Below are 27958 nucleotides of genomic sequence, written 5' to 3'. Positions count from 1 at the left end.
CAGGTCAGACCTATCTTTGCATGGTTGTGGGATTTACTGAAATAAGTGGATCAGATAGGGGGTGTGGTACCAAAACCTATCGGGGTAGAATCTGTGCAATCCTTCCAAAATCTGTCCATTACCAGGGTGTGACTGAGTGTATTTTGGCTGTGCAATTGGCAGGCTCCCCTCTCTGCAGCTCCTTTTACCTTTACGGACAAATACTGCTAAGCTAGGAGGGCAGCTAGGAGAAATGTATGTTGTTAACAGTTGTTAACAGTTAGCACACAGCCTGAATGTGCTGTACCAAGACAGAGCAAGAGAGGAATGTGCAAAGAGAAATAAATATATGCAGAACACAAGAAAGGAAAAAGTACCGCTGTTCCTTAAGAATGTGTTTATCTATAAAGAATAAGTAATTGTACCATACGTAATAATAAAAGACGGAGGAGGGATATATTTAAGGAGGGAAGGGTGGAGTTAGTTTTACATTTGTGAGCCTATGTAATATAAATGCATGTCAGTTTCACTAAACATAATTGCCTAGCTCTGTAATAATTAGTGAGACAAAACCACATCTCCGATCATCTGCCTACTGTCTTCAACAAAGCCAGGATTCACCCGATCCCTTTTCAGATGTTTGTTTCAGGGTAAGGGACTGCCCAAACAGTGAGTTTAACATAATTTCTCCTGAGCTTTGGGCAGTTTTTTGCCTTGCCTGGAGCCATCTGCTTGTCTCCCGGCCAGGGATGGAGAAGGTGTTGGTGTCCTGCCTGCAGAGGCGCTGACTTGCGGCCAGCGTCTGCCACCTCGCTGCGAGGGACGAGAGATGGCTGCAGAACTCAGCCCAGACTTGATGACTCTCACGGTTTAAAGAGAGGTGTCTAAAGCATTAGACCTTGCAACTAGAACGGCTGAACGTGATGGTGATTCCACGTCAGTGGTTGCGGTGCTGTAGTGTTATAGAACACTAGAAGAAGAATGAACATGTGAAGAGATTTCCTCTTCCCACAAACCTTGTTGTAGTGATAAATTGTTAGACGATCTTTTTCTTTTGGTCCCTTAAAACAACGGACTGTATTTTTTTGAGCTTGCCTCTCATCCAGGAGTATGTCGGGGTACACTGAAATACTCAGAATATTTAGGATATCCTGAAAGGGAAAAATGGACAAGTTACAGAGTCTAAAGATTAGTCCTCATTTAAATTTACTCTGAAGATCACGGACAAAATTTTATGATTTATATTTGGATGGGCTGTGAACCTTGTGTTTTAAATGTATTTTCATTTCTACAGTCTGTTTATTGAGATGCATTAGCATGAAAAAGCTAAACCACATCACATTACTTAATGCATGTTTAGAAGTTCACATGTTAATGTTATTTGGTAGGAAATGAGGCACAGGAACTCTAGAAAATTTAAGACTCTCTTGCTCTCAGACAACACAGCTCTCTTGCAGAAACATGACTTCACTTGCCCAGAGAACCAACATAAAATAATTGTATTTATTGATTTTATAAAAACTGTATGGAATCTGCTGTATCAATTGGAAAGGAGACTTGTAAGTTGCTTCTTGTTTTTTTTTTTTAATTTTTTTTTCTTTTGATCTGACTGTGATCTGGGAAAATCAATGGCATCTGATGAAACCACTTATGATTTTTGTCAGATATTTTGTGCCTCAAAACTTTCTCGCCATTTAACACACTGGAATCTCAAAGACCCCAAGCAGAAGGAAAGCTTCTTGAAATGTACTTGAGCAGAAGAGAACAGAAGGTCTTTCCAAAATATCTTAGTCATAGGAGCTCAGGTAATCCTCTAGGCAAATTTTATGATTCTGTTTTACATATGCACGCAGCTTTCATTTGCATGAAAATCTGGCAGTTGTATTAACACTTATTGAGGTTTTTAGGTATTTTCAATCTTCATACGAACAATGAAAATGTAAAACTTGCATGAGAAATTTTCGAAGCCAGATTTCCAAATCTGATGAATTTTCTTATAATTGGTTGTCCATAAATTTTTTGTTTCTAGCTGAGAAAATGAGACTACACATGTACAAACACAAGTTCTGGCTGGGCTTATGCATACCATAAACTGGGCTTTGTGTGTCTGTGTGTGTGTGTGTGTGTGCGCCATAAGTGTGCTGGCATTTCACACAAGCTACGGAGCACTTAGAGATATCTGCTTGGAAATTTTGGTGAACTATTACTTTTGAACTGCAAAATCCATTTACGCGTGCTTGACAACTGCTACGTGAGGACCATCATTTTAAGGCTGCCAGCCCCTGACCCATCTGTTTATTGTGATATGACAAAACTTGCAAGTATTTTTCTATCCAGGATGCTCGTGATATGTGCAGTTTATCGCAATAAGCTATGAATTTCAAATGTATCTAGAGAATGTGCTAGCGGGAATCTTCTGATCTTTTAGCCAGCATAGGATATGATTGCTTCCACAGCTGAATTACTCCTGTAAGGAAAACTGGATGTTTCTTCCAATCAATTATTTGGATGTGGTGAGTCATGGGGTTTTGTTACTCTATTTGAGCAAAATTCTAAGTTTACGTACAGATGAAAGTAGATTCTGAAAAGGAAATTGCCTGTTAACTAAAACCTTAAATACATTTCTTTAAGAAAGCCCAAGTGATCAGTTAGCTATCTTCCAACTATGCACTTCAAATTCTTTCTAATTTAAGGTATTACCTCTTTTACATCTTAACACGCCACCTGTTACAAAAGACAGAAGCTGTCTTTTGTATTTCCAAACTACTGTCTTTTCTTTAAGCCAAAATATACATATGTTGACATGCCAAGTGGCTCCTTCTTCAAGTAGGAAAGTAAAAACCTGTTCAGACATGTCCTGGAAGTTGGGAAAATCGCCAGAAAATGTTTAGCTCAAATAAAGCATCGACAGTTTCATTTTTACTACTTTCAGCAGCAATCAGATCTCTAATTAAACTCCATTAGCCTAAAATAAAGCAGAGCTTTGAAGATGCAAATCAATAACCAGAGTAAATGCCACATTGACTGTATTAAGAAAGTTTTGAAGCTTTGCCCAAGCTCCACATTCTTCCAAGTTTAAGCCCTTCTACTTAACCTGGGCTTAACTAAATCATCCAAATTAACATTTAGAGCAGAGAGGTAATAGGCCTTTTTGGAATACATTTCACCTAAGAAATCTGTTTTCCCCTCACTGTTGAATGTGAAACTTGCAAGGTTTTGCATATTATGGTGTGACATTTCTTCACCCATGGACTGTTTTTTTAATGTTAAAAAAAGGTTTTGCTGCAGTGCACCAACACTTCACCAACAGTGAATTCATCTTCTACAAGGGCTTGCCTATAAAAAAAGATTTAAAAAAAATCAAACCAACACCATGAAGGATTTAAACCTTTATATAATGCATGCGCTCTTTGTCAGGATCCAATTCACTAGTTTCCTTTGTTCACAAGAACAATAAAGTTTCAAATAAAGGCTTTGAGAGAGTACATAAACAAGTCTTTTAAAACAAGCAAATGTGTCCTTTTAAGTCCTTCTCATTAAAGAGACATAGGCTGATGAGGATACTGAGGCTACTTGTGCATATAAGAACGCCTGGGAAACAACCCCTGCTGTAGGCAACGTGTTCAAAAGTTAGATCTAAACCACAGAAATACCAACTCCATGGGACACAATTCATTCTGTTAAAATGTCTGGAATCAGATTACTTAGTCCTCACAATCATCAAGCTTCACAGAGTAAGACTAGGTATTTGAGACTCTATTTTAACCTTCTCATGTTCTGCCAAGAGCCTTCAAAAGTGTTCCTTTCTTAAGTGTTCTTAAGTATCTGTAAAAATGCTATTTAAGAACATCCAGAATTAATGTGGCCTCAAAACTACTAATAATGCTGTTCCAGATGTTTGTGGTGAATTGTTCAGCAGGAAAATTAATAAAGCCATACTTACACAAACAAGTTTGCTTTAAAATACTTGTCTGGATTTGTCCTAAACCCATAAAAATCAGGAAATTCTGTACTCTCTGTCTCTGTAAAGCAGTGGTCCCCAACAAACCATGTTAAGCTTCCGAATTTCTCATGCATTCTTATCATAAAACTTTTTGAATATAAACTTTACAGTTTACTTTGGTTCTGTGGACCACTTCCCATGACCTCATGGCCTGTAGTTTGGAAACTAGTCCTCTAAGAGGTATGTATATGATGATGGAAAGTATGACTAGAAGACGTCTGTTGGCTGTCACTTTAATTTGGTGCAGTGGATGACAGTAGCATTGAGACATAGACTTTTGGCAGGTCAGCAACTTGGATTTACACCCCAGGTCCTGATCTACCCATATATCCACAAGGGCAGATTAGCTCAATATCCCCTGGGCACTGAAAAACAGATGGAGCAAAAAAAAGTTTTTCTCTCAGGTTTGTTCTTACCCACCTGAAGAAATCCAAAGCTCTCTCCTAAGTATATGATGCAGTCAGGGCATTTCGGCTCCTACACATTGCCTTCTTTGTTCTGGCATCTGTCAGTGTATGGCCTGACACTTCAGCAGGCCTGAAGAGGTGAAGAGCTAGTTTCCTTCTGACTTGAGGGCAAAATAGCATCTAAGTGAGGGGAACAGTGTAACAAGTCCCCAAGCTAAAATGTAGATTTTTTTGGAGACATACATGTCTGTGTTTTCAGACTTGAGTGATGCAAAGTTGCACCACCAAAAAAGTATGTGTATTCCCACCTCATGTCAAAAATCCTTGCCTTTAAATACATTGAATAAAAGTCCTTAAATAGTCCTTAAGTATTAAAACCCTTATACTTAAATGTGTAGTGCTACTCATTAATGTAAGAATAGCTACTTGGACGTGTATTCCTGTCCTTACAAATCCAAAGCTGTATGTTTGCATGAATGCATTTTTGTCTGCCTGCTTTCTATACTAACACAAAAGATGAAAACAAGAAAAAAAACTCCATCATTTAGGAGTCTCCCTAGATGACACACTGTCCTCTGTTTAAATTACCTAGTTCCTTCTTAAAGACTAAACAGCCGTGTTCTCAGAGGCTCATCGGCGTTGGTAGGCTCCGAGCTTAGGTTTGTAGGGGCTTGAAGGGTTGAGGAGGAACTGGACCATGATCCCTGCAAAACTGGAAGATGTGGGGAGCTCACAAGTCCTTAGGCCAAGTTTCTGTTACAGTATGGAGGCTTTTCATTAGGGAGTGGGATAACTTGAAATGAGATGCCAGCTTAGCTGTCACCACTGGGGGACACTGCTACTTAGCAAGAGAGAAGAAAATAGAAGTTCCTGCAAGGCCTGGAGTCTGCACTGACAGGAGATAGCTGCTGGAGAGAAACAAGGAGGTGTCCCTGTGTGGAGTCCCTGTTCAGAGATGGGAACAGCCAGCAAAGATATGCGCAGGGAACTGAAATCTCCTGAGAAAGACTTCTGCTCCATGTCACCATGAGTGATGGCAGAAGTTGGACCAACCACTCTTTGCAGTGGTACTCCCAGTCCTGTGCTGGTCCTGTGGGAAGTGGCTTGCATACCAGTAATAATTGGGACCCCTTGCTAATCAAACCCAGTCAAAAGTGGGTCATCATCACTGTTGTTTTCGTTGACCAGGAATGACTTTTCCTGCTAAGATGGAGAACAGGCAATGTGGAATAGACAAAAACTGAAGTCAGGTAGCAGAGACTTTTGGGGAAGTCACCAGAGAGCAAGACAAACTGGAAAATGATAGGATGGACCGAGGAATTATGTACAAAAGAGAAGTGGACAGCTTCTCCTTGTAGTCTGAGATGTTGTTTTTTTTCTCAATACTACTTTTCTGTATAAGCACACACTGATGGAATAATGCAGCATTGTGAATTCTGGACTAGACGCAATAATCAGCCTTTTCCAAGGGTTTCCCCTGAGGATTAAGAAACCTCAGGTGCAAATCTTTCTCACTCCAGACATTATCCACATCTATAACGTTATTTTACAGACAAATAGGTCCTTCTGAAAATCTTTTCTACAAAATATATTCAGCCTTAAATAGAAACCAAGGCCTGACTTTTCCTGTCTCTTACATGTAAGATGATGGCATAACTCGCTGATTTCAAGTGGGCCAGTGTTCATACACTTTACAATTGACAAGGGACGTACACCTCACCACCCCCTGTCACGCTGATGCAATGTAAATGTTTTGGAGAGGAGCAGTCACATGTCACATACACCAACATTTGTCCCTTAGTGCTGCTAGTTTTCAGACAGCAGCAGGTATTTTCTTTTCAGTTTGAGTGCCATGCAGGAATGACATCTGAAGGGCCAGCCTGATGGAGCATAATCCTTTCAAAAAATAAACATACATAGAGGTGAAAAAGGAGAACATGGCAAAGAGGGATTTCACCCCTCAGAACTAGTGGGCAAGCTGGCATAATTGTTTCTGAGAACTGCTGAATGTTGACCTCCCACCAAACACTTCAAATGCGTCTCTGATACTAAAGGAGCGTGGTACCACATTGGGCTGGATCAACCCAAACCTCTGTTTGCAGCCCATCAAAGGCAAAGGATAAGGAAAGCAGGTGTGGGTCACTGGAGGGGGGGTGTGTGTGTGTTCCTGGCCCCATCCTCCTGGGAGATCTCTGGCACTGGTACTGCTATTGTACAGTGTTAATTAGATCATTCTAATTAATTCATTCGAAGTGTAAATTAGGAAGGAATGAAGATAAATTACACTAATACATTTAACCCCATGCTGTTTATTTAGCAGTTGAACAAAATAATGTGGTTAAAAAGAGTCTAACAAGGCAAAAGCCCAAGACACAGCTGTTTAATAGCATTAAAAATGAGATCTCAGCCTGTGCTGCGGGCACATACTGCTTGTTTGCATTTAAAAGGGTTGCCAAGATAGCTGTACTGGCAAACCCTGCTTCTGTAGATGCAGCTGATACTAACAAAACAAAACAAAAAATGTATTTCCATCTCCTGAATGAAATAACCTGCACTGGTAAATGGATTATAGTGCTGGTACATCTCTGCCAGCACTAGAACTCTTGCTGGTGTTGCTAGAGTAGTCTGGAAGATGTTTTAGCTACGTAGGTATGCCTGCAAAATGTTTAAGTGTCAATAAAGCCATATTATAAAGTTTGCTATACATTCAAGGATTCAAGAACTTGTCTCAACACAGAAGTCAAATGAATTTAAATAAAGTGCAAGGTGAAACTCATTTAGTTAAAACAGCAGTGCTTCTCTGCATAGCAAGCTGGATTTGAGTTCAACAAAGCAGCTTTTGCTACCCCAATAGTTTAGGAGTCAAGTGTGGCACTTATAACTCGAGAGATGAAAACTGAAAATATTTGGGGATTTACATGCTTTCTGTTTTTGAAGGCCACACTTTGATTTCATGTAGTCATTTTTCCAGATTTCTTATTAAAAGAAACAAACAACAAAACCAACCCTAAGAGATTATCAATTTCACATGACTCTAGAAGCTGGGGCTTTGAGAAAAGGGCCAATTATCTTGTGATTTGTGATAAAATCATAATATTTAGCAACACTTCAAAGATCCTATCTATCCTGGCATATGAATACTAGGAGAAACATGTTTAAACTAGTTCAGTGGGCATGTTAAACTATGTCCTGGGATAGGCTAGGCCAGCTTTGTTTTCCGCAGTGTCAAAATACAGATTGGCCCATCTACAAAACTGGCTTAACCGGAACTGTGTTTAAATGTGACCTGACTTAGTTCTTAGACCAACATAAACCAGGCCAAAGATTCGCTTTGGACCAGGTTCATTTCTTGAGATTTTTTTCCATGCTAGCCAGGCAAGCATTCTTATTCTAAATGTGTTTTAAGCTGTATTCAGCCAGAGCTACCTAGTTTTAACTCCTGTGCAGAAAGGACCAGAGGCGCTTTGGAAGCTCTTTGTCACCCAGGCATAAACAGGAGCTCCTGTGAGCACGTTCAAGAGAACCGCTGTTGTGGTTTGTAAGCGTTCCAGGTGTGGAATCACAGGCAGAGAACTGTGGAGTTACTTTTTCTTTTTGTTCTCCCTCTGCTCCCACCAGTAGCACTACCTTACGCAGCGTGTATGTGCTGAGTTACGTGCACACAGAAGGGGCTGTCTGGCCGTGTAGTTGTTTCCCCACAACAGATGATGTACAGCTTCATCCAATCATTCTGCCCTGATTAACTTCAACAGGTTCGTTGTTTTATGGAGGGCAAGGAAGATCAGTACTTCATCTGGTCACTCTCCTAACAGGATTATTGCCTCACTCTGCTCATGCGGACTGCTGCCCAGATCTGTGTGCTGCGGGCAGCTGGGTCAGCCTTGTAAGTTATCCTCTCTACAGACCTCATTTTTCACTGACTAGTCCTCACAGCCATACTCAAAATCAGTTTTACAGGTCAGATGTTGCTGAGCGATAGACTAGGTAACATTATTCTACCATTTCTGTTTTCCACTCATGGTGCTAATTCTGCCTGTTTGGCCTGACACTGTATGAGATGATGTGTCCCTGTGTTTTTCATTGCATAGGATGACACAATTTGACTTTCTGACACCAGACTGTGGAAGATTCACCGTAATGGAATTAGCTCTAAGCAGACAGGATTTGGGTGGAATGTCTGCAGGTTTTGTTGGGGGAAAATGGGAGAAAAAAGGATCAAGGCATTTTATGGGAAACGTTATGATGGAAGGAAAAACCTGGACTCATAACATGAACAATGCAATGTGCACCAAAGGTCGAATACACACAGTCTAAACCAAAATCCTCTAGAGCTACATGACTCAAGTGAGCACTGGATTAGACACATGGTGTCCGTGAATACCCCTTGCGTAAGGTCGTTTACCATTTCCAACAGCTTCTCACACCTAAACAGCTTTCAAACACACTTTATTACATACAGATGTGCAGCATTTTTAGACCTTGCAATCTGCAATACTTCATGTCATAATCAAACAATAATGTAAAAAGAAATAATCTATGAGACAAATTACTCTTTCATCTGCTCCCTGTTCAGCCATGCTCTCCAGGCTTGCACATGCCCCCAGGCTCTCTGGAATTTCAGATGCGTCCTGCTGCACGCTGGCTGCGTGCTTATCTGCAGACTGTGGAGTCCAGCAGCAGGAGTACAAGTAACCCTCTGCATGTTAGTGAGTCGCTTGCAGGGCTTTGTTTAACAGGAGAAAATTGGCTGACATTTCATTACAAGGAATGAACAAATTCTCCAAACTATTACATGCAGCTCGGAGTTTCCCGCTGGTGGGAGTAAAATAATTGTTCTCTTTCTTGAAGCCTCTTCAGAGCGATACCATTGCTTTAAATGGTATTAGCAAATCGTACATTACCGATACATACAATGTTTAGTATGGTAACCTGTATTTTTCTGGTAAAGAGCTGCACAATACCACTATGTAAACACTGCTGTTACGTCTAGAATATGTTTACGTTTCAAATCGGCCTTTTGCACAAGTGCGTTTTTCTCATACTTTATTAATTAGTAAATAATTAAAGGCAGGCTCGGCTTCGCGCTGCCGCAGCGCTCCGGTGCGCAGCTATGAAGCGGTAGCTCTGTGAAAGCCTCAGGAGAGCGCAACGAACGCGCGGTGGCTCCAGCTCCGCGCCCGGGAGCGCTGCTCGCCCCCTCGCCGTGTCCAGGCTCCCCCGGACTCTCCCTGGGGCGCTGCGGCGGGGCTCCCCGACGGCTGCTCTGCTCGCCTCCTCCCCGGACTCGGCCGCCGCGGCTTCTGTTAGCCACGCCACGGGGGCCGGGGGCAGCGCAGCCCCCGCCGCGTTCTGGCCCCTCTGCCCGGCTTCCCCCCCCGCCCCAACCCCGTGCAGTCATTTCGGTGCTTGTCAAGCGGAGCGCTCGCCCTCGTTCACCCCGGGCGCTGGCAGCCTCATTCCCCGCGGAACATCCGCCTGGCCCCGCGGAGCGCTCGTCCGGCGGCGGGGGCTGCGGACGCCGGGAGCGCGCAGCCCGGCGTTAGCGCGCAGGGCGGGGGCGCTGCCCGGCTAACCCCGCGGAGCGGCGGGGAGCGGGACGCCAGCTGCGCGGCAGGCGGGCAGGGGAGACCGTCCTGCAGCCCCGGTCGGGGCGGCGCGGGGCCACCTCCGCCTCTTCCCCGCCGCCGGGCGGGACTGCACCCCCTGCGAGAGCACCGCCCGGTCCTTCCCCTCCCTCATTCCCTCCCTCCTTCCCCCAGCTGTCACTCACCCGCTTTGCATAAAGCCTCCCCCCGCCTCCCCCCCCAGCCCATATACCCCCTCTCCGCGCCGCCGGCAGGGCAGAGCTGCGGCCGGCGGTGCCAGCAGCAGCAGCGGCCGCCACCACCCTCTTTTTCCCTTCCTTCCGTCCCTCTTTCCTACCTCCCGCCCGCCCTCCATCCCTCCCTCGGCGGCCCGCCTCCCGCCAGCGGCACCACCTCCGCCCGGCGCAGCACAGCGCAGCCTGCCCGGCCGCCTCTCCGCGGGGACCGCCGCGCCGAGCCGCGCCGAACCGCGCCGGCAGCTGCGCTGCCCTCTCATGCGCGGCGCTGCGCCGCCCGGGGAGGCAGAGGGACCGTCCGCGCTCGCCCGGCAGCCGCCGCTGTAAGTCGGTGCCCGCCGACCTGTTGCAGCCCCGGCGGCGGTGGTGGGGAGGCGGGCGGGCGGTGAGGGGTGGCCCCGCTTTGCCGTGCGGGGGGTGCCGCATGCTCGGGGCAGCGCGGCCAAGGTCCGCGTCCACGAAGCGCTGCGCGGCCGCTCTGCCTGGAGCCGGGCTCCGCCGGAGAGCCGGGGACCATCGCACTTTCTGCGGGCTGGACGGCCGGTGGGTGGGTATCGTCGGTAGCTGTGGGGTGTCTCCGATACGCGGCCGTCCTCAGGAAGTGCCGGCCCCTGTGAGGAAGGCTACTAGCTGCGCCGGTGGGCTTCACCTTCCCCCTCGGGGCCGCGGGAGGGTCGGAGCATCCCTGGGCCGGCGTGGGGCAGCCCTGGCAGCTCCCGGAGCTGCTCTCCCTGCGCCAGCACAGAAAGTTTTTGCACGTGGTTATCGCTCTACAGAGGAAAACCAAACGCATTTTATCTTGTCGTGCTGTTTCTTTACCAGGTTGGGAAGCAACCCAGCAAGTTTCTTTTCAGAGACGGAGTTGTTTAGGCGTTATGATGGCATGAACTTGTGTGTGTATGGGGGGGATTTAGAGTTGGGTTTCTTTGTCTGCATGTGGTGAGCGGTAATGCATTCCTAGCAGGAGCAGCCTGTCCTGCTTTCCATCTCGCAGCGGGTCCTGGGAAGCCACTGAGTTTGTGCTAGAGGACTTTAGGTAGAGTAAGGATTTGGCTCTGCGAAACTGATAGTATCGCTGCAGATTTAGCGATTGAAAGCGGTGTTGGTTAAATCGATGGGATGTTTAGTTGATTTCCTCTCCTTCAGATGTCTTGCTGATTCTGAACAAAAACGCAACCACCACCATGTAATTACGGAGTCGTATTAAAATGAGCCTACATCAGGGATGTGTCACTAATTTGAAAATACTTAATTTTTCATTTGACTTATGCTGAGACCAGCGTCCTGCAGAGCTGTTAAGAAGTAGGGCAGGGAGTCTGTTGTTTAGTCTTAAAGTAGTGTTTACTGCTGGGCTGCTGTGACAAGTAGCCTGTTGAAGTGTAATTATAAATCAAAGTCTTGGTTCAACCTCTGTTCCTAGATAAAATCTATATCTGTAATTTACTGACCACTTCTTGTCTTTTACATACAAATATTGTTATTTCTAAGGAAAAAATGCCTGAAGGTAGTTGACTCATTATTCAAGATGAACATTTGCTCACTGACTGTAAATTACCTCTGCTGAAGTATTTGAGGCTTGCATAATTTCCAACACCAAATAGAGAAATCAGAGATGTCATTTATACATTTTAATGTTCTTGTAAGTTTCTGGACTGAGGTAATTGTCAGAAACTGCAAAAGGACATGTTTACAGAAACACTGCCTGTTAGTAAATTATGATGATTGCTTGTAAGGGTGTTTGAGTAGTCCATGTGTGAACTCATCTCAGCAACCACAGTGGAGGAAAAAGAGATGCATAGATATGTATCTTTGTTCTGTTTGGGGAAATATGTTAGCTTATCTTAAATGTGAATTGGCATACTTTGAATTCTTCTCAATAGATGACATTGTGGTGATAAAAGCAATGTTACTGGAACAGTTAAAGACCAGCATATGTGAAATCTGCAAGTGCTTTGTAAGAAATGGCACTGCTTACTGAAAGACCAAGTCTGCTGTTTTACTGGGGTGAAACGCTGAGTGCCTTACTCAGTAGCTGTTTGAGAATGGCTCTTATAATTTTTTTTTTTTTTTTTTACAGTGGTGTTCATTACTATGGATGTGGGTGGGCTCGAGTAACACATAATGATCTGTTCCTCCCCTCTGCATATGTTCTGTAGCTCACTAGCCTCCAACATGCTCATAATAGCAGGGTGGGTTTTTTATGTTTGTCTGTATTTTGTTGTGGTTATGGACTCGTTCTGGATGATGCTGAGCAAGTGGCGCTCGCAGGGGTACAGAGCCTGCTAAAAGATCTGAATGCCTGCGTTTGCAGCCTCTGACGTGAACTTTACCTGCCCTATTTCTGAACTCTGTGTGCATGGTAAAAGAAAGTTTTCAGTATACTCCCCTCACCCTATATATAGGGGGAAAGGAAAGGCATTGTGTTTCTGTGGAGTTCCTGGAATGCCTAGACTGTGGTGTCTACACATTCACTTAGTTGGGATGGAGAGCAGGGAGGGCAATGAGCATCTTTATATCCTGGTGACTCTGTTGTCTCTGATGAGTGGGTGTTTAGCTTCTGTCCTTCTCCCTGGCAAGGAAACCTTGCAGGAGTGGGTCCTCAATGTGAGGAAGGCCAATCTGTAGAGATCCAGTGAATGCTTTGCACTGCATCACAATAGTATATTATGATGGTGCTTTGCCAGTAAAGGGTTCACCTTCCCATCTGTGTCTCCAAACTGTTTATGTACTAGTATTTCAAGTCATGACCCTTTTTGTAATCCTTGAGTTCCAGCAGGTTTCAACCTGTATATGGTCAGCATAATCTTTTTGGCAATAGATTAAAAGGGTAATTTTATTCTGAGATTAGTGCTCAGGACCCTTGAATGCCGTCTGAGTCTTTATTTGCTAGGCAATGCAATTGCATTAAAGGTAACTTAATTTTCTCTGTAAAAGGATTTGTGTTGTGAAGATGTACCAGCCTCCTTATGTTCTTCTGTTCTTAGTGCATTTAATAGGTTGGTCTAATAACTTTCCTAATTAATAACTAATAACAGTCTAATAACTGGTAAAATAACTTTCCAAACTTTTCTGTAGTAGAGTGAGACAGCTACCCAGCCCTGTGGCTCTGAGGGGAAGGATTCCTCTCTCTTTTGGAGGATTTTGGATTGAGCATTGTGTATTGAGCTGTAGTGTTTTTTTTCTTTTCAATCCCAGTTAAGTTTCATCAGGAAGTCATGTTCCAGATTAAAGGAAATGGTCTCTGGTACTTTTGCAGTAAAGCGTCTCTTTGTTCCTTAATTGATGTTTGTTTAAGGGGCTTTTTTGCTTTGACTGAAGGGAAAGGTGTATCACAGGCTTGCTGTTTGATGTGACGAATCAATTATCCTGTACGCTAGCTAGCACAGGTAGCAAGGAGGATGGTATTTGCTGTGCTGTAGTTAATCTGCAGGTGTTGTATATTGCATGTAGACAAATTGGTTGTTCTGAAATTGAGTCCGCTGCCCAGGTTAATCATACAGGGTTTTGATTTTGTTGAAGGTTCTGGTCATAGGAATCTAGAAATAGATATATATTTATTTTAAAATGCCTTTTTTTATTTTTTTCTGTCTTGTAAAGCTCTTGTGTCATGGTGAAGCATGAAATGTGGGAATAGAGTTTTACAGTTCTGTACTGCTTAAACATGCTTAGTAATATGAAAATGTTTGAGTCTGTGAGAGAGGGAAGTATATCCACATTAAAAACCTACACAAGTGGCCCCAGGTCATGCTCTGACTTTGAGCTCTGGGTGCTTCCCAGGTAGGCTTTTGCCCTGTTCCGTATTTAAAGGAGAAGCAAAAGGGACTCTGTGCATGTGAATATCACGCTAATTAGGGAAGCTTGGTTCTCTTCTTTCTCCAAGCTTCCTCTGCAGTTTGGGGAGAGAGAAGTGAGATTATTACAGCAGCGGTCACAGCCACAGCTTGCACTGGGCTCTGTATGCTTCAGCTCCTATTACTTGCACTGTGGCTTTTTAGCCATTAACTTTATATGGCTGCCAATATTCCTCTCTTTCCCTGTACTCCATACAGGTTTGGCTTGACTCTTGAATTAAATCTGGAAACTTGCTGCTGTAGTCGAACATAGACTTGTGTATCATGGCAGATAACATAACATTCACCACCACAAACAGGGACTGAATCGCATCGTGTTTGTTAGGATAGGACCTGTCTTGTGTTTTATGTCTCCTCCAAACCTCAAAATGAGCCAATGGCTTGTGCTCCGAGTACCTGACTCTTGAGGTAGCTTCAGAGGCGATGCCTCGGTGACTTCAGTTGATAGTCAAAACATGCTTTTTTGCTGACTCTGCCTGTGTCTATGCTCTATCACTGCAACAGGCAGCCGCTGGCAGAGTTCAAGATGTAATCTCTAAAATTCACACGTCACATTTTTTTAAAGGTTTCACAAGTGTAATTTTATGACTGTTGCTAGGTTTTTGTTTTAAAGTTCCCTTTTTTCATTCTCTGCTGTTGCATATGGAATCATTATACCAAAGGGAAGCTTCCTAATGGGATTAGTAGGGTTTTGTTCCCTGTGCAGCTTTTGACATTCCTTAGGTATTCTGTCTGGTAGCTCTTCCTGCTATGATTCAGTACAGGAGAATGTTTCAAGCATGTGCATGTGTACATATGTAATGAATCAGCTGGTCTGGGTTGGGGAAGGGTGAGAAAATCAGTCCCGGTTCCTTTTCTTTCTCCTCCGACTTACTTGCTTACTGTACTGCTATGAAAGTTGGAGATCAGGTTTCCCAAGATAAACCTGCTCTTGGGCAACGAATTTGGAGTATGTCATTTGTGAAACTCATATTACAAAAAAATAAACACATGCCAAAGGTAGATGCAATTCTCTGTCCACTCATCTATAAATTAAGGCTTTTTTTTCCATCTTATAGTGAATAATAGATACACTTTTTGGTATGTAAAAAATAATAATGAATTTAACTGTCTCATTAATCTTTTTTTTTTATAGGTGTGAAAGAAAATGTCAGTCAGCATGCATGAAAATCGCAAATCTAGGGCCAGCACTGGCTCCATAAACATATACTTGTTCCACAAGTCATCCTATGCTGATAGTGTCCTTACTCACCTGAACCTTCTGCGTCAGCAGCGTCTCTTCACAGATGTACTTCTCCATGCTGGGAACAGGTCGTTCCCCTGCCACAGAGCCGTTCTAGCTGCTTGTAGCCGCTATTTCGAAGCAATGTTCAGCGGAGGACTGAAGGAGAGCCAGGACAGTGAAGTCAACTTTCATAACTCGATTCACCCAGAAGTCTTGGAGCTTCTTCTGGACTATGCGTATTCCTCCAGGGTTATCATCAACGAGGAGAATGCGGAGTCGCTGCTGGAGGCTGGTGACATGCTGGAGTTTCAGGACATTCGGGATGCTTGTGCAGAATTTCTGGAGAAAAACCTTCATCCCACCAACTGTCTTGGCATGCTGCTGCTGTCAGATGCTCACCAATGCACCAAGCTGTATGAACTCTCTTGGAGGATGTGCCTTAGCAACTTCCAGAGTATCAGTAAAAGCGAAGACTTCCTCCAGCTGCCAAAAGACATGGTAGTGCAGCTCCTTTCCAGTGAAGAATTAGAAACTGAAGATGAAAGGCTGGTGTATGAATCAGCTATCAACTGGGTCAACTATGACCTGACTAAGCGTCACTGCTACCTGCCCGAGCTATTGCAGACGGTGAGACTGGCCCTCTTGCCAGCTATATACCTTATGGAGAACGTGGCCATGGAAGAACTTATCACCAAGCAAAGGAAAAGCAAAGAGATTGTAGAAGAATCGATAAGATGCAAGTTAAAGATCTTGCAGAATGATGGAGTGGTCACTAGTTTGTGTGCCAGACCCCGTAAAACTGGCCATTCACTTTTTCTTTTGGGTGGCCAGACCTTTATGTGTGACAAGCTGTACCTGGTGGACCAAAAGGCAAAGGAGATCATTCCAAAGGCCGACATACCGAGTCCACGGAAAGAGTTCAGCGCTTGTGCCATAGGCTGCAAAGTGTATATCACCGGGGGACGAGGGTCAGAAAATGGAGTCTCCAAAGATGTGTGGGTGTATGACACCCTTCACGAGGAGTGGTCAAAGGCTGCTCCCATGCTGGTAGCTAGGTTTGGGCATGGCTCTGCCGAACTTAAGCACTGTTTGTATGTAGTAGGGGGACACACCGCCGCAACTGGTTGCCTTCCAGCATCCCCTTCAGTATCGTTAAAGCAAGTAGAACAATATGACCCCGTGACCAACAAATGGACCATGGTTGCCCCGCTGCGAGAGGGAGTAAGCAATGCAGCTGTAGTCAGCGCAAAGCTTAAGCTGTTTGCTTTTGGAGGTACCAGCGTTAGCCATGACAAGCTGCCCAAAGTTCAGTGCTACGATCAGTGTGAAAACAGATGGACAGTCCCAGCCACCTGCCCCCAGCCCTGGCGCTACACAGCGGCAGCTGTTCTGGGTAACCAGATTTTTATTATGGGCGGAGATACCGAATTCTCTGCGTGCTCTGCTTATAAATTCAACAGTGAGACATACCAGTGGACTAAGGTGGGAGATGTGACAGCGAAGCGAATGAGCTGCCACGCAGTGGCATCTGGAAACAAATTGTACGTGGTTGGAGGCTATTTTGGCATTCAGAGGTGCAAAACGTTGGACTGCTACGATCCCACGTTAGATGTGTGGAACAGCATAACGACTGTGCCCTATTCGTTAATTCCCACGGCGTTTGTCAGCACATGGAAACACCTTCCCTCATAATTCTGGTGTATGTTGCAATTACAAATTATCAGGTAAGAAACAGCACCTTTGAATTCCACTGTAATAATGCTTTTCACAAAGCTTTTCAGCAGCAGCTCTGAGGAGGGTGAGTACATTCAATCCAATTTTACAGGTGGAGCAACTGAGACACATATATTCATGGGCTGTTGTAAGCCAGGCACCATGTCTGTGACAAAGCCAAGATGCTGGAGGTCATTTGCCACATATCTTGCAGCCACAGGGCCTTTTCCTGCGTGATTTAGGTGTTGGAAGTGTTATTTTTGCTCAGTTCTTTACTTGTGTGGAAGTGCAGAAAATTTGGAAATTGAATCCTACTCTGCATTTAGATACTAAATACATGATAAACAAGGGTTCGGTGCCTGATGACAGAGGCCAAGTTACCCTGTATATGCAATAACAGGGCCCCCAAAAGCTACTGTAAATTCCGATCTGAAGCCTGATAGTGAATTCACTTGAATTTCCAGGCAGACAGCATGCTTTCTCTATGCTGACAGCCTTTGGGGAAACCTGCTATCTTATGAAGGGTGTTTTACAGGCACTTCAGGCCTAATTTTCCATCTCATCTAGGCAGCATGGTTGCACCTGCATGGACAAAGGTTGTGTTTGTTCCATTGATATACTTTAAAATACAGACTTTTTCAAAATAGTTATGGTCATATATATTGGACTAGATACAGTGTTGGGGAGACATATAATTAATATTGCTGGCTAAAATAATTACCAGTCTATAGCACACACTGTTCCAAAACAATTTAATTATACATAATGGGCGAAGCTCTTACTGGGTGCAACTTCAGCATTGTATCTTCTTGCAAGCAAGTCTGAATTTGGCCTTTCTTGTTTTGGTTGTTGTGAATTTCTTATTTTTTTTAGGAGGAGGGGAGAAAAAAAAACCACTAACAAATCTGGGTACTTACACATGCTATTTTTCAAATTTGTTTTTTTCATGCTAACTACTAACTGTTACTTCAACTATTACTATTTTTTCCTTATTTTTATCTTTTCTAGAATTACATCACTTAAAATCAGTCACAGACATTTTCCAGAACTATTAATCTGTGTATTTTGCAACAAATCTGGCAGACTCCCCTTAGTGTTCTGTTGCTCTTTTCCCCCACTCCCTGCTTGAGACTTTAGTACAGAATCACAGTTACCACCAGCCAACCAAACAAATATAGTGGCATGCTTAATCCTAAATAATCCAGGCACTGTGACTGGTAGTTTCTTTTTGGATTTGAACAGTGTATAGCCTAATCATGAAGGCAGGCAAGTTAGAATGAACAAGGCAAATAAATAACAGTTGCAGTAATTAAAAGAGCTCTGCCTTTGCATCTAAGTTACCTAGAAGTCCAGACTGATGGAGGTTCTCCAGCAAATAGGAAGAACAGCTTGTGTATAAAGATTTCACTAGGTTCTTCTGTTTGGGACAGACCATACTTTTTTTTTTTTTTTCTGGTGTCTTTTGCAGCTGGAGACATCTGCCTGACTCTTGCAGTAAACATGAAACCCAAATGTCTTTGAAGCAGAGTAGATAGAAGTGTATACCTAGAAACACAGGGTAGTCGTGAAATTCCTTTCTCTGTGATACACTGAGTATTCATGTTGTAGTTGCCTTTCAGCTGGCTGGGAGCTTTGATTGAGTAAAGAATACGAGGCTGGGCCGGTGCAAAGCAGCAGGTCAGTTTGGAAATCTAGTGTGAAAGTGGGCTGTGTTGAGCCATCAGCTGCTCTTGTCTCAGGTGCGTGGTTGTCTTGGGAGACACTGCCCTCCATCCGCTCCTCACTTTGTTTTTCCCGGATTTACCCTTGGGAAAGCAGGGCAAACCCTTGAGACTTAACCAGATTTTAGGTGCTGGGAGTAATCGCACCCCCGAACAGCCAGCAGATGGAAGCCCTGATTTCTGTGCGGCGGCTTCCTCCCTAGCTGGGAACAATGTCTTGACATCTTCAGTTAATTTCTATTATTAACTGACTTTCAGCAGTTCTCAGTGTTATCAGAGCAGCAGTATTGAATGCCCGGACTCAGGTCTGTGCCAAGAAAAATATTGACTTATTCTTCTGAGATTGACTTAATTGTTCTGAAGTTTACACTGCATGAGAGGGAGTGCTTTATTTTGAAAAAGAGTCCTCAGAATATAACGGTGCAAAAAAGCTTTCCTTTGCCCTGCAGTATCTTGTTAAAAGCCGTTATTTTAGCTTCACCAACACACAAGATAACTGGCTTAACTAACACAGAAGATAACTGGCTGAACGCAGCCGTAGACTGAAATCTCTCCAAAGCTGTGTGCTCATCCAGCAAGTAGGGTTTTTTTCCTACTGACTCCTGCTGCTTTGTCAGTGGTTGGGAGGGACAAAAAGGAAATTACTTCTGATTACCCTCTGTTTTCATGGCACTGTGTGGCCCTGGTCTGACAGCTTTTAGGAAGACTTCAGTCTGCTTTGTCCTGTTCCTCAAACTTGGGGCTTTTGAATAGGTTGGGGATTTTTTTTGTTTCCCCCTCTGTTTCGGAATTGTTTATAATATTTTTTCAAGGTCATCCCGTGACAGGGAACATTGTTTTGGCTTCAGTGTTGGTAGTGTGTTTCAGTGGGAAGAATAGCACGTTACGCTGAAGAATGTCTAGAAAATATTAATCAACACTTTTTTTAGACATTGTGAAGATGGTGTGTTTCAAGTCCACAGTTGCAAAATGGCTTGATGCTCTGGGCTGTTATGTAGGCTGTGGTGTTTCCTGTGAGCGTTCCCTGTTGTTCTTAGACATTACAGCTTGAGAGAAATGTGGTATATTCAAACGAACTGTGAGTTCACTGGAGCTCCTTTTGCATTGTAATGATGTAGGATTTGCCTCCTGAAATTCTAGCAGTGCCGTCAGAAATGACTGTGATAAGCTGTTGATGGTTTGGAAGCTGGCATTTTAATACAGCTTCATAGTGAAAAAGCAAAGCACAATCTCAGCATCCAAAGGCTGAATTTCTCATTGAATAATCAATTTTTATAAAGGACTCTTGGATGGAATTATTGACACATGGTACATTGCTGTGTGAAAAGAAACGAGGCAGAATTCTGCTCTAATGAATGGCAGATATGTTTTAAGTAAGGGGATTATATGTTCCTTTCTATATTGTGAATAAATTCAATTCAGAATTCTTCATGGTGAACTGGGGTGAGACACCTTCACCTCCCCTTCTGCTTCACTCCAACCAGGTTTGCCTTGGCCTGGGAATAGAAAAAACTCTGCACTGAGTGTATATGTGGGCTTTTGTGGAAAAGAAGTTGCACAAGGTTATGTTCACTTAAAACAAATCCACAAAGCTTTAAGATTTTGGGGGAACATAGAAATGTCGAACCATGTAGGATGCAGAGCCTGTCACGTTGAACTGTATTGGTCCAGTTTGATTTAGTGATTAAACAGTCTTTTCTGGGGTCAGGAGGATGGTTTGCAGAGTCAGTGTAGTAGAATAATAAAGGCAGAATCTGACCCCAAATTGTTATGTTATTGGTTGGCTTATTTATCAGTAGTTGGCACAGAAACACTGAGGTGGTGGGGGGGGTGAGGAAGCTGATCAATTGGATTGCATCCCGAGTGTAGCTTTGAGATTTTCTTTGACATCTAACAAAAATGTTATGGTACATTGTCTCAGTAAACCACTTTAAGTCTTTTCTCCTTTTTTTTTTTTTTCTTGCCATGCTTTTAGTTTACTGCTTTATTTGGAGAAGAGAATTGGAACCTCAGATCTGGAGAAATGGTTTTAATGAAGAAAAATCGTTCACCGTCTCTTGCATTTGAAGAAAATCATCTGCACCTTGTAAATTATCTAACCTAGACATGAAGGAATGGGAGGAAAAATAACTGTCTTCAGTGCTTCAGCACGTGGTTTAAATATGAATGGACGAACCTATGATCTGGTCCTTGTGCTAGTAACTGTGGATTAATGCCAATATTAATCAGTCCTTCAAAGGAGAAGAAGAAGAGACAGAACTTCTCTGAGCTGTGCAGCACACAGCACTTGATTTCCGTGGACTCGGCTGTTTGTATGTGAAATTTGAAATGGTTGTCATCTCTCTCTGTGGTGGTTTGAAGCGCCAGCGCCAGCTGCAGGGGAAGCAGGCCAGGTCTGGAGCAGCGAGGTGCCGCTGTGAATGAAGATACAGCGGTATTGCTGCGGAACTCTACTTGCCTGTGGGCAGTGCCCACAGCATCTCTTAGATCCCGCCTTGCATTGCCCTGTGCATCGGGAGTCACCTTCCTCTTGATAAGGAACAGCCCAGTGGTGGAATGTTTCTGCAACAGTGGGGAACAAATGGCATCCCCCAAATGCTCCTTGTTCCCTTTCCTCCCTGTATTTATAAGTGATTCAAACTGTCCCATTCCTGTTATGTTATTTGTTGTAGATGTAGTTATTTATTTTTCAGTGCTTGCATGCTGAAACAATGCCTGCAATTGTCTTCATGTTGCGAGGGCTTGCGTGAATTGTTGTATGTTTTGCACATTTTGTGATCGCTGACTTGCTCTGCTGCACAAAGAAAGAAGACTGTTGGGTAACAGTTGGAGGTGGGAGGGAGGGGTGGCTTCCCGGTCGGAAATGGAAGGATTACAAGGTAGGATCTTAAATTACACACGTACTAAAGGAAGAAGCCATGGAGGTCACTTTCTCAGGCCACCAGCTCCCCAGGTTGCATGTGGTGTGTCTTGTAGATGGTGCCCTTGCTACATTTCATTTGTTGGTCATGCCTTTCAGTTTCTAATCTGGAAATAGCCAAAATCTCATGCAGCTCTTTCTTTGTGCAGCTTCCTGATTGCAACACAAATACTGTGGAAGAGCTTCTGGATACCAAGCCCAGATGAAGTCATTGTCCAAAGTTATTTATTTATTTATTGGGTTGGAGGAGGGGTACGTACGATGTAGCCACCTTGAGCTGAGTGAGTGGAGTATGGTGATTCAAGAATAAAAACAAAAAACCTCGAGATAGGTTAGTGATGAAGTCTTAAAATAAAATTAAAAAAAAAATAAAAAGGAAGAAGGGGAGTAGTAGTTTTGCACTGACTGGATTGCCTCATCCATCTGGATTTCAGATGATCATCTGAGTGGCCAGATGTCAAAGACCCAAGTGCTCTGGCAAAATTCTTATGGGGATATAAAATTAATTGCAGACCTCTTAATCTTAAAAATAGCCCTCAAACTCTGCTGCCTTTTATTTTGCTTAGCTAGGTGTGTCTTTAAACACTTGGTCACTCAGAAGCATCAGATACAATCCTGCGAAACCAAACTTTGATTTTTTTAAATAAACTTGTTTCTTACCAGTCTGGTCTTGAGACAGAGATGAAGCTACTCTTTTTCTTCTGGATTTCAGAAGCTTATGTTTCACAGGTGCTTTCTTTGCCAGATCCTGTCATGAAGCATGTATCGTATTGTGTTTTTTTCCTAAATGTTTCTGGAGCCCAGCTTAACTGGCGCATTCAGATACATGGTTGGTGTGTGCTGACGTATAAGTAAACAACTGCATGCGTGCATGCAAAACAAAAATAGTCACATTGGTGATGCTTGCCTTTCTCTGTGTGACGGTGATGTAGCTGTATTTGTGAAAGCTTTGTCATCTAGAAGTGTTTACACTGGTCACTGGAAGTTTCTCTGTGCTGCCTTACATTTGACTTGCTGTTTGGAGTAGACCTGTACATTTCAGAAATAGAGTATTTGGAGTTCTGTGAATACTGAGAGAACATTGATGAATTAGCAAAGACGTTAGCAGTTTTTTAAAGGGTGAGGCCCAGCTAGATGTGAACAGTTACAGTTCCTCTGGTTAAACTGTATTCTTGAAATGATAGATTGAAAAAGTGTTTAAACCCATAGCCTTCCCCCCTGCCCCCTCCCAGCATTGATTCTTTTCTCTTAGATGCCTTTTAAGCAATAGGAAAATATCTTAGGTAGGGTAGGGCTCCTTTCTATATCCGTGCACTTGCACAGGTTGCCCTGTTGAAGCAAACAGCCTTGAACTGCTGTTGCTTTTCATCTTGTGGATCACTCCTGGGGGCGTGAGGGGAAGGGAGCCGTAAAATCAGACTTCCAGCGCTTTGCATGTCCTCTCCCCAGGCGATAGTGGCTGCACGAGGAAACGAAGAACTGGGTTGCCGGGGGCCCCCTTGTTTGAATAAGGGCATATAGGTTCGAGACCTCTTTTCTCCGTCAAGCTGATGAGAGTCCAGCCGTGAAGCCGCGTTGCATATAACCACTTAGCTTATGAAATCTGTTTTGTAGTGCCATGCAACTTCCGAAAGTGGGATGAATTTTCTGCAGCTGTTTTCCAAAGTTGTGGTCTGCTTTCAAGTCCTCGATTAATTCCTGTGTGTAGGCTGAAGGAAGCTGAAGTCAGGGTGGGCCTCTGGCTCTGCGGGGAATACGCTAGGCTCTTGCTCTTTGAATTGATGTGGGAATCCTGGCTAGCTACTTGACCATTCCAGTCCTGCTAAACACCCCACACTTTGAAGCAAATGCAGTTCACAGCGGAGTGCACACAAAAACCCTGGCATAAGACGGGAAGGTTCCTCTTATTTTGCAGGCTGGTTGCTGTAGAAACATATAACAAAGGACAGCCTTCCTCTTCTGGTATAATTGTGCAGCCCCTTTTCTCTAGGTCTGACACCTGTCTGAATAAGAGTGATTAGAGCAGAATAATGTTCCCTTTCCTGGCTATTGACGATGTGGTTCGTGTGTTAAAAGAAAACTGTGCAAGTGAAGAAGTAAAATTGTCTATGTTGTGTCTTTTTGTTTGCTACTACATCTTAAGGTTTTGTAAAACTTGCATTTTTTTTTTTTCACAATGTGAAACTGAAGGTCAATAAATTATTAGAGATTTTCTCTCCATGGAGTGTTTATTTCAACGTCATTTCTTCCTCCCCTTCATCCCCACCCCCAAATGCTTTGAATCCCTTATAATGTCCTTTTCATGTCCTCTTAATAAAAGCACACCGACAACATGCAGTTTACTGCTTTGGTTTAAGCTTCTGCTTCAGTTGCACTTCCCTTTCCTTTGTTCTGTTCTGCTGCTGTTACTATGATCTCTATCTCAAAGTTCAGCAGTTAAAACTGGAGAGCCTCAAAACGTTTAAGAACAGGAAATGCAAGTTTGTTGATGCTTGCAGTACAGTTTAGCTAGTGCCTGATACGACTTGGAAGTGGAATTAAGCATCTCGAATCCTTCCTAATCTCAAGGCAAAAAATGCTGGCTGTGTGTAAAACATTCCAGTTGTTCTATATAATTCACACATACAGCCAAACTCTTTGATCTTTTAAGCGTATTTACATTTTTCATGTGTATACAGGGTGGTTGGTTTGTTTTTTTGTTTTTTAATGCTATTGATTTTCTATGTTGGCTTAGCACCTCTCTGGCCTTAAGGTGTTGCTGACCACTGTCCAAGTCTAAAATAACATCGTGCAGGGGCATTCATGCGCACACCCTGGAGGTTCAGTTGCTTGGGTCTGCTAAGTACTGACCTGCTCTCCTGCCTTTTCCTCAGGGAAAAAAGAGGATTTTCCTCAAGTGTGCATCCGTTGCTTTGGAGCAAGGGAACAGGGCCTTCCTTCCTTCCTGCCTTCCTTGCTCGGTTGTTTTGGTACCTGTCATCTCATCCCTTTGCCTATACAGCGCTGAAGGAGAGGGTAAAAGAGAAGGAGGTGTGCAGAGGTGTCAGGACAGTGTGGTGAGGATTCTGATGCTTTGGTTGCTGTTACTAGCATGTACAATGTGACTTGTGTAACTGAGCACCTGGGTTCCTGGCCCTGGAAATGAAATCGTAGCACTTGCTTAGCAGAGAGAGAGAGAGGGTCAAGGCAGTAGCAGGAAGTGTTGCTTTCTGCAAGAATTAAGTTGCCTGAAATCTCCTAATCTACCTATTAAAATTCCTGCAGCTGCCTCCTGAAAGTCACAGGTTTCTTGGGGTGTTTATTTGCCCGAAAGAGTCAGGGCCACAGTATTAAGTAAGTGACTTGCAGGCCTCGCCACCGCTCAGTTAACCTGTGTTTGAGGCCTTTGCAATTGGTCTTGGCTGGGGGAGTGAGACACGTATCGCAGAGAATCTTGACATACAAAGGATACTGGAAGAAATCAGCCTTCCCACAGAACAGGATAAGGTTAAATCAGTTACAGTGCTCTTTGCTTGCTCTTTGCTGGACAGTAGTAACCTGGGTGTTTTGGTTTTTTTTCATTGGGACTTCACCAGGGCCTGGGATCCTTACTGCAGCACTGGGTATGAACAGACTGCTGTAGAGTGACTCACTGGTGTCATTTTAGGGTATCCAGTTACTTACTGGGGGACTTTGTCATGGATTCAAACTCTTGCTTGGGCTCTGAATGTGGAAGACTCCTCATACTGGAGGTCTGATGTTTATGGCGAGAATTTAAAATAGATAATTACATTTAGATTTAAAACAGCTGATAATCTGCAAAACAGACACCTGCAAGGCATTGGCTCTATTCACAGTGAGTATGAATAGCAAATAACTTGAATTACTAGAAAATAATCTGCTTATTAGCACTGAGTATGGCTCCATCAAGCATACCTGGGTGATCAGCCCTGACCTGGGAAAGTCTCAAAGGCTTTGTCTATACTAGTAAATTGGGCATGCCTGGGAACGGTCCCTGTCACAGAGGGCAGCTGGCACAGAAGAGCCGTGAGCTCTTTGAGCATCCCCTCGTCCTGGTAAGACAGGGTGACCACATGCAAGCTGCTTGGGGTGGTCACGGGAATGCTCTGGCTCCTGAACCCCACCTGGGAACACTCCAGCGGAGCGCAAGTTTGCATGGGCCAGAAACCTGCCGGGGCCACTCAAACAATTTAGCAGAACTGATGATGGCCTTCCACTGCCTGGGAACATTTCTGAGCGTGGTTTAATGTATTGCCATTGCCCCAGCCGGGACGTCTGAGTAACATCATATTTAGGTCCTGGATAACTGGGTGGAAGTTGTCTGGGCCAGCGTTAGTGACATAAATCCTGTTGAAGGCAGAGGAAGGAATGCTGTCTCTGAGTCACCCAGACCTTGGTAAATGGAAAAGACGGGTCCTGAAGATGTGGAGGCATGCTACTCCTTCAGATGCCATGACATGAAGCTTTGGAAGTGCGGGGAGAAGAGGGCAGGAGAGCCCACGTGGGGGAAGAGCGGTTAGTGTGCCTGAAGGTAGGAGGTGGCAGCGACCTGTGGACTTTGCAGCAGCAGCAGCAGCGTGCTGTCTTCTCCTGGTTTCCAAAAAAAGAAAATGGAGCAGAGCTGTGTCACAAAGAGACAGCTCAAGTGTCCACGTGGGAACACCTATGTGTGCCTATACCCTTGGCTAGCAAATACCAAATAAGACAAAGTTAAGTCTCTTTTGTTTGAAAGGATCACTAGTCCCCAGCTTTACCAGCATATGACTGCTTCTGGCCCTTACGCCTCTGTAAGACATGCATAATTTGCTCCCCTCCACAGTGTGAAAGGCTGTGATCTGAAATGGTAATCTGGTCTATCATCTGTGTATGTGGATGCACATAAACTATGCAGAAGCATAAATATCATAGGAAAATTATATGTTTATTAAAATCTTTATATTTATGTGGGGGTGTGGCAAGAAGCAAAGTACAAACTCCCTCAGTGGTAACATATGCACATACACAACAGGACCATCTGTCCCCTATGTGTCTTTAATAATGGTCTGTGAATTTTAAAGTGTCAGTATTTGTCAGAAACTGTACATTGAAATATGAGAATTACCCTTAAAACTAAAAATGTATGTGAGGCATGATTGTGAATTAAAACAAGTGGTTAAATAAATTGCAAATTTCTCTCATAATCATGTTTAGGCTATGCTTCTGGCCCCATAATGCTCTGACAGTCTCAGGAAGCCGAATTAGACAATGTGTCCTTTTTTTTGTGTGTGTGTGTCTAGTTACCCTAGAAACCATAATCTTTATCTCCGAAGCGATGGGGAGCTGTGAAGGAGGCAAAGCCACTGGAATTTCTGCCAGGACCTTTCCTAATCCTGCTCTTATTTTATCAGACATTTAGTAAATTACTTGATTCTTGTGTATTAGATGAAGTTCATTAGATATTTTGTAATCACTGTGCAGCATTTGTGGGTCATAGCCTGTGCTCTGATTCAGAGGTAAATTTTATGGTTGACTGTGTTACTTAATTGTGTTATATATTTATATAAACCAGAGTCACAAATACAAATTAAAATCTTACAAATCTGCAGCTCTTTCCATGAGATTTCAACATCTCTCATCAGATTTCAGCCCAACACCAGGTTTGTGAGGGAGCAAAAATATTTAATCTCAGGGGATTTGTGGAAGGATGCAACAGGCGTCACAGCAGAGCCTCCTCAGGTCTCCTGGCACCTTCTCCTGGAGCCACTGCATGCACTGTGCTGGTCAACGAGACATCAGGCTGCCTTGTGAGACTGGCTGTGAAAACATGTCATCATCTCCTTCGTGTTGTTAATTGGCTTGAGAAGGGGTTAAACTATTAACAGAGATGTCATCTCCCAGGACTAACAGAACTAGGGGGTACTTGCCACAAGGTAAACACAAGCGAGCCGGCTTTTTATATAGCTGTGAGGGACAATAGTTCTTTCAGGCAGAGGGTTACTCTTTAGCTAAAGAGTGCTGATAGGAAGCAGACAAGTTTGGGGAGCTGCTGGTGGCAGACTCAAAATGTTGTCCTGCTCCTCATCATCCCTACAAGTATGGAGAGGTACTGAGCAAAAGAAAGATGCACGTCGGACTTTTTATCTTGAAGGCAACAGGCTTTGTTTTCCATTCCAAAAATGGAAACCTATTGTCTTACAAATACTGGAAACAGTAGCGTAAAGCCTGGGGATCGCTGTGAAGGGACTTGGGCCACGCAGATGTTCTTCTGGGACGAATGGCCGGCTGGAGTGGCCTGGGTCAGGGTGTGGGAATCCACTGGGTGAGAGGAGGTCAGTGGCT

The 27958-nt window shown here is 43.8% G+C and overlaps 1 protein-coding gene across 2 annotated transcripts; it reads left to right on the top strand.

Moving 5' to 3' along the window:
- Nucleotides 1–10252: 10252 nt before the first annotated feature.
- On the top strand, nucleotides 10253–23860 carry ENC1 (ectodermal-neural cortex 1). 2 transcript variants are annotated; one of them, XM_054186754.1, is made up of 3 exons: nucleotides 10253–10533; nucleotides 15197–17010; nucleotides 20696–23860. In XM_054186754.1, exon 2 carries the CDS (start codon nucleotides 15209–15211, stop codon nucleotides 16976–16978), a length of 1770 nt encoding a protein of 589 aa, XP_054042729.1. In that variant the 5' UTR covers nucleotides 10253–10533; nucleotides 15197–15208; the 3' UTR covers nucleotides 16979–17010; nucleotides 20696–23860. The 2 variants fall into 2 exon arrangements, with proteins under 2 accessions (XP_054042729.1, XP_054042730.1); XM_054186755.1 differs by lacking the exon at nucleotides 10253–10533 and adding an exon at nucleotides 10807–11032.
- The last annotated feature ends 4098 nt before the right edge of the window (nucleotides 23861–27958 follow it).

Source organism: Rissa tridactyla, chromosome Z (assembly GCF_028500815.1).
Source record: "Rissa tridactyla isolate bRisTri1 chromosome Z, bRisTri1.patW.cur.20221130, whole genome shotgun sequence".
Taxonomy (NCBI): Eukaryota; Metazoa; Chordata; class Aves; order Charadriiformes; family Laridae; genus Rissa; species Rissa tridactyla.
Note: the sequence above shows the minus strand (reverse complement) of the source record. Positions and strands in the feature narration are given on the sequence as shown.